The sequence below is a fragment of the Cebus imitator genome, unplaced genomic scaffold (assembly GCF_001604975.1).
Source record: "Cebus imitator isolate Cc_AM_T3 unplaced genomic scaffold, Cebus_imitator-1.0 Scaffold259, whole genome shotgun sequence".
Taxonomy (NCBI): domain Eukaryota; kingdom Metazoa; phylum Chordata; class Mammalia; order Primates; family Cebidae; genus Cebus; species Cebus imitator.
The window spans coordinates 423,668-430,641 of record NW_016107574.1 but is presented as its reverse complement, the minus strand read 5'-3'; the positions used below and the strand labels follow the sequence as shown (position 1 = coordinate 430,641).

Here is a 6,974-nt window from a genome sequence, read left to right as displayed (position 1 = left end):
AAAAAAAAAAAAAAAAAAAAAAAAAACAGTAATAGTAATTGGATTTTTTTCTTCAAACAGGTACACTGGAGAACCTAGAAGAACTGTATTTGAATGACAACCCCAATCTGCATAGCCTTCCCTTTGAGCTGGCACTCTGCAGCAAGCTTTCAATCATGAGTATTGAGAACTGTCCACTCAGTCACCTTCCACCTCAGATTGTTGCTGGGGGGCCTTCTTTCATCATTCAGTTCCTAAAGATGCAGGGTCCATATCGTGCCATGGTCTGATACAAATCTGCTGATCCCACACACTGTTCAAAAATAGACTGCCATTAATGTTTCTTATCTATATCTGTATCTATTTATGTAGATATTGATATATGGCAGATTTATAAAGATTGCATTATGTGTTTCTGCTAATAGAGGAATCATAGCCATTTAGAATTTTTTTAAAATTCTGTACAAAAGGCTTATATAAGTTTTCTTTGCCGAATTTGATGGATGTTTTTCTGTTGTATAATCTGATATGCCAGTTTGCTTAAAACATTTGCCAACAAGTTATGAAGTTATTAAATTTAAGGGACAGAGGTAGTATAGTTAGATATACTTTCTCTTAGGAAAAATAATGGGCAAATAATTTTGTTGCAACTTTTCATATATTCCCCTTACCAATTGTTGTATCTTTTTAATATTGTAGTCCCTGAAGGTAGAATTTTTCTTTAACTTATTTTGAGATTTGAGATTTAAATTTTATGTATTGTTTACAGTCAGAGTAAATCACTGGATTTTTTTGTTTGTTTTGATTTGCTCTGTTTTATTCAGTCAAATCTAGAGTTTGTATCCTCTGCTAAAGAATTTGCATCAACTGGTTTAAATAGTGAAAGGTATTTGCTTGTTAAAAAACAAAAAAGCTGGCAAAGTGAAGAGACATGGTCAGAAATCTAGAGTTTCTTTAATTGTGCTTCTCTTATGGGTTGTGAAGCAAAAGACCTGAAGTGAGTCTTTGGGTAGGGGAAGGGTATTGAGACCTTTTCTAGTATGAATATTTTTTAAGTTGGGGGGAAGAGAAACTTGTAGTGAAAAAGAGTTTTTTTCATTCCTGAAAGTTGCAGATCCACAAAAACTAACAGGATAATTTGGCAAATAAATAAATTACATATAAACAGACACAATCTATATATGTATATACAATGCTATATAGATATGTATTTATTATATCATAAACTACAGTAGGTAACTTTAAGGATTTCTTCCTATCCTTGTACAATGACATGAATGTCTTTGAAAACTGCAATATATGTATGTTTCAAGGTTATTTAACAGTGTACTATGGTTTTATATCTTGACTTGCCTTGTACATCTTTCAATTCTGGAATATCTGTGTCTAAGCACAATATCTTCACACTGTGCTATATTGCTGCTGAACTAAATGCACTTTTCCCCGCATGTGGGGCACTGGCTTCAAACAATTCGGTTCAGTATCATTACTTTTAATCTCATCTTTCCTTTCTTGGTAGTTGTTAATACAGTTACGGAAAAGAGGCACATTGCATAGAAGCCATTGGGGAGTTCAGTGGAAGTTCTGTAAGATGTGCATGTGCTATTTGATATATTTTCTTTCGCTTCACTGCTTTTAGTACTTAGCAGTATTGTTGGTCTAAGTCAGTTTGATTATTGAGGAGACTCAGAGCGAGTGTGTTCTAGATGTCATCCTAAAAAACACTTCCCATATAATTAATAGCTATTTTGTATAATTACATATTGCTGCTTGGTTGTTTTTTTTCCCCCCCATTTAGTTGGGTGTTGTGTTTTACACAAAACTATTTTTGAATTAAGGCTATGATACTAAGAAATTTGGACTGTTGTTCTGCTTTTCCTGGCACTCAAAATCATGATTAGGTTTGAGGTCAAACCTATGTTCGTAATTGGAGGTTTTATAAGAATCAGTTGAGAAATGGAAGGCAGGTGAAGATATAAAACCCTAGAATGCTTAAATGTGCTGTAAAACTATTGTAGATGTCACTGGATTTTACCAAGTAATATCCTTTCTTCTTTTTTTTTCCATCTACTGTGGCTTTTCAGTTAAAATTTTGTTTATAAAAGGAATTTCTTTATTACAGCTCTACCTAGAGCCTGTGTGTGCGTGTGTGGTTTTTTAAATCCCGTATTCAGTTTTGTTTATATATTAAGATGATGGAACTTGAACTTTAAAGATAGTAACTAAATGTCTTTTCTTGAAAAAAAATATGGTTATTGTTTCTTAAAATGAAAATACAGTTTTTAAAGCATTTTGGTTCCCCTACTTTTATTTATGTTAATCTATAACAGAAATGTAAAACGATCACATTCTTACATGTGGAAGTGATGCTACATGTAAACAGCATAATGACAAGTTATAAAAAAGTTTAAAGAAGTATAAAACACATGTCCTCTACAGGCTGTCACCTTGCAAGAGCGCACACATTTCATTACTTCTACCAAGAAACTAAAGTGAACTCTGATTAGGATATCCTTGTGAAATCAAGATATTTAATATTTAAATAGTTTGAATATAATAAGACTACATAAGAGCGAATACTTTTTCCTGAAACTGCAATGGGACTAATTGGCATATCCAAAAATTTTCCTTTCTTTTAAAGAAATTATATTTAGTCTCTCCATGAGACTCAGCAAATAAAATTAAAATGTCAGAGGATGTTACCTTATAAAAACATTGCTCTAAACTTTGCTTTTTGTTAATATGTAGCAGAAAAATGGCAATGGTAATGTCAAGCTGTCCTTTTGTGAGAGTTCCATACTTTCTAAATCCCACATGATTATTGCATACAGAAAGGAAGAAGTGCTAAATAATTTAAGAACTTTATGGATACAAATGAAAATAGTAGATGATATAGGAAGGGAAAATACACATAAAATGTTTATATGTGCTTATATTAAAATGTAGGTATCACAATGGGAATGATCTTTAAAAAAATGTAATTGCAAATTCTAATTTATCTAATTGCACAGCCTGAATCATTTAAAATAGATAAGTTGTTACACATTACAGTTCATCTAGGTTTTCTGTAAACTTCTGTTATAACCTTTTGCTTTCCATCTGTTATTTCTAAGCCATGTGTATTGGAACCAAATTTCAGTTTGGAGAATTTATAATTGTTTCTCAGTAAGAATGTATAGTAACTAAGTATATAAAAGGAGACACTTCTGAAATGAAAAGGGGGCAATACCAATAGTTATATAGGGCCAACAGCCCAACAATGGTCTCAGGAAATCAGGATATATGATCACTCTTGCATGATTAAAATTAGATAAAAGCAAATAACATAATTCAAAATAAACTGGAAAAGTATACATTCCTGAAGTCTATGAACTTTAAGTAAAATGAATTATTTGTAAGAAAAGGTCTCCTTCTGCCTCATCAGAGGATAAAATAGCATACCAAATGTCTTGGGTAAAACTTTTCTCTTGGTTTATTCTTTTGAGTAGTTTAGTCTTTAGGATTCATTGGGAAACACATGACAATCTTTGGTTGATTATGTAATTTTGGAGAATTAGAATATGCAAGAGTTATGACATTGATCTGGCATCTAAGGGAGTATCTTGAACATTGTTATATTAGGAAAACATGAGAATGTTTTATAAAATAGTTATCAGTACTTTGTTATTGAATAGAATGCCACTCTGAGAAAATATTTCTGCGTTTATTTTTTCACTTTGAAAAATAACTTTAAAAATAAGGGATTTTTAAAGAACTGGACTGGTTCTCATTACCCTTAAAAAACACCTTCTTTTGTATACACTTGTTCATTATCCCACTGACATTATAAGTTCTAAATATAAACTATTTTGAATTTAATTACCTGTTTGTGATCGAGACTTCATCTGGGTAGTAGTTTATAGTATTTCAGACTGGTAACATTTCCAAGTTTGGTAGGAGGAGTAGCCTCTGCTGTTGAGAGTAGTTGGGGCAGGGCATGCCATATACAACTTTTGCAGTCTGTGCAGAGTACAGCAGCATAACATGTTGAGGGTGCTGTTCATTCACATCATAGATTTGTGTCTTTATTATCACAGTTTTTTAGCAGGCATCGGTAAAGTTTCTTATTCTAACAAAACCAGTATATTATGTCAAGTTTCTGACAATTAAGAACCTTAAGGAAGAAGCTTTTGTTTTGTTGGTTTCTTGCACAAGGGCTTAAGTTTGGCTAGAGAGGAGATTCTGTCTTTATGCAAATTATTAGAGTTTCATCCTAAGAATCATAATAATGGAATAATATTTAAATAGTGTTAGAAGCATTTTAGGTATTATAGGTACTCCAAAAAATCATCTTACTTGGACAGTCTAATTAGAGTTTTTGGGTGCTTTATCAGTGACCATCATTATTTAGATTTCCTGTGTTACTTAATTTGCTTATATAATTACTGATGTTTCTTAAAATGAAAATAGATACAGTTTTTAAAGCATTATGGAGAATTTAACCTTCCACTGGTCTGATCAAATAGTATACAAGTAGCATTTGCATCACTCATCTATCCCATTTTCTTTTTATGATTTTGAAGACATAAAATTATTCAGTAGATCTGCCCATTTAGCTAGTACTTTAAAACCTCATGCCCACTACTAAAAATGTTTTATGTGTGGATCAGATAATTTATTTTAATATCAGTCTTAAATAGAAAAATATACTAATACACAGTTTTCACATTTGCTGTTGGTCTCTTCTTTCACCTCAAAACTCATTTTTAACTTAGTTCAGAAAGTTATAATTGCTAAATAAGAATATGATGATGTATTTAACAGTTTGAATTTTTCTCCAGGTAAAGATCAGGTTTCCACTGATGTTTAATAGGGCGTGTACTGTGTTAAAAACTTAGCTATTCTGAATTATGATTCAAGGCTACAAGGTAAACAGCCTTCAAATAATGTACTTTGAACCTGATTATTTTGACTTTATAAAAATTGCCATTTTAGCAAGTCATTCTGTGTTATTATTCAGTGGAAATAATGTATTTGTAAATGTTCTGCCATAGAGTCTTTTAAAAGATTTCCAATGCTATGTGTAACTGAAACTGGACCTGAAATCAGTCATCGCAGTGTCATGAAACCATAAAAATGTGGAATTGAGAGAAATGACTTTTCACTGCTATGAAATCTTCTGGAAAACTTTGAAGCAGCAAATGGCATGGAGAAGGTATACAGAATTAAGTGCACAGAAACAATGCAACATAGTATTTTATATGGTCAGTGGTGTCCTTCCATATAGTAGTTTATGTTGTTTATATTTACTGTTTTTAAAACCCTAGATTTCAGGGTTTTGTTGTTGTTGTTATATCCTGTAATGAAGACTACTCTATAATGGAGACATGAATTCTTAGAAGTAATTCTCCCATTCTCTGAGCCTTCTAGACCTAATAGTATTTTTATCACAATCTCCCATGTTCTGTGAAGAAAATGTTTTTTGTTTTCTTTTGTAAACTTTCATAAGAAAGTTTGCTCTGACTCAGCTGTTTAAGATGTCATGGTAACTGAAGGTGGGAACTGAGTGCAGGTTTCCTAGAAAAATAAGTTGTAATATTGGCTAATGAAGAAAATTATGTAAGTTTGTGTTTTAAAATGTTTCACAAGAACAAAAGCTGTGAGGATAAAAGATAATACCCAAGGATAACTATTTAATTGGCTAAAGAAAACTTAAGGAAAACAAATTTTAATCCTTTGCACAGTGTGATTAAATGTCATCTTTCCTGGTATCATTCTTTAATATGTATTTTTAAAAACCACTGTGGCTACCTTGAGAAGAATAGATTGAAGGATATCACAACTAGAGACCAATGGACCAGACAGGAAACTGTTGGAGTAATCCAGATGATGGATGACAGTAGCTTTGATTGGAATTATAGCAATAGGGGTGGAAAGAATGACCCTTATGGGAGCCTTAGTAAGGCATATTAGTAAGAATTAATGATTGACTGGATAAAGTAAGTAAGAATACTCCCAGGTTAGTGGCTTAAGCATTTGGGTATATTTACTAAACTAAGGAACTTTGGTAGAGGACCAGATTCTTTTGGTTTGTTTAGAGGTAGGGAGAGAATGTGTTTTAGAAGCTGTAGAACATCAAGTGGAGATACCAGGTAAGCAATTGGATACTGAAATCTCATTAGAAAGTTAGGCCTGGAAACCGATGATCCAACATATAGATGGTAATTGAAGCAAGGATTCCCTAGGGAGATTCTAGGGATGGGAAAAAGATGGAATCCCTGATGAACTCCAAAAATCAAGAAGTAGCTGTAGTGGAGGTGACAATTAAGAATTGGGGTGGAGGATGCCAGATGGAGAATGTTAAGGGCAGTAGAGGACTGCTTATACTCTGTATTTAGATTTAACTCCTTTAAATCTTTTCTTTAGAAGTAACATGTAAAGATTGAGCTTATTTTTCTGCATTTAAAAATTTTTTACTACTCTTTTCCAGACTTTTAATTATTTAATTAACCAGTTTGTGCTGGTGTTTCCCTCTTCGTTTTGCTCTTTAACTCTTCCTTTACTTTGTGGCTAACCTTGTGGAATAGATTAGGTTTGAGATAACTACTAGGTCTAGTTTCTAACTCCTCTGTGATCCAGACTGGCTTACCTCATCCAGTTAAACAATTAGATTTTTTTCATAGTCTTAGCTTTGTAAGCAAAATTTAGGCCTAGGAAGAGAATGCCTATGTTTGGTAGAGGCCCATTTCTAAAATAGACACACAAAATATTCTGACTTGAATACTGTTACAAAATATGAAAATAGATTACATTTAGGTGATTAGATTATTGGTTCTGTAATGCTTTAGTAGACTGAAGTGATTAGACTGTCAAACTTTTTTATGGGAATTTTTTTTAAAGACTAATCATTTCTTCAAATTACAAGTGCATATATCTGAGAACGTATGTGCAGTCAAATGGTCTACCCGAGTTATACCCTCTAAGAACATAAATGTTACCTTCCAAAGCAGGCATTG

At 32.4% G+C, this 6,974-nt stretch overlaps 1 protein-coding gene across 4 annotated transcripts in view; it reads left to right on the top strand.

Annotated features, from left to right (window-relative positions):
- The window catches only part of SHOC2 (SHOC2 leucine rich repeat scaffold protein), an 89,606-nt gene extending 87,389 nt beyond the window's left edge, over positions 1-2,217 (top strand). For 2 of the 4 annotated variants that reach the window (XM_017499676.2, XM_017499678.2), the window contains exon 9: positions 61-2,217. In XM_017499676.2, coding sequence (XP_017355165.1) covers positions 61-269 — 209 coding nt within the window. In that variant the 3' untranslated portion in view covers positions 270-2,217. The remainder of the gene's footprint in view (positions 1-60) is intronic. The other 2 variants (XM_037728233.1, XM_017499677.2) reach the window with 1 other exon arrangement.
- The last annotated feature ends 4,757 nt before the right edge of the window (positions 2,218-6,974 follow it).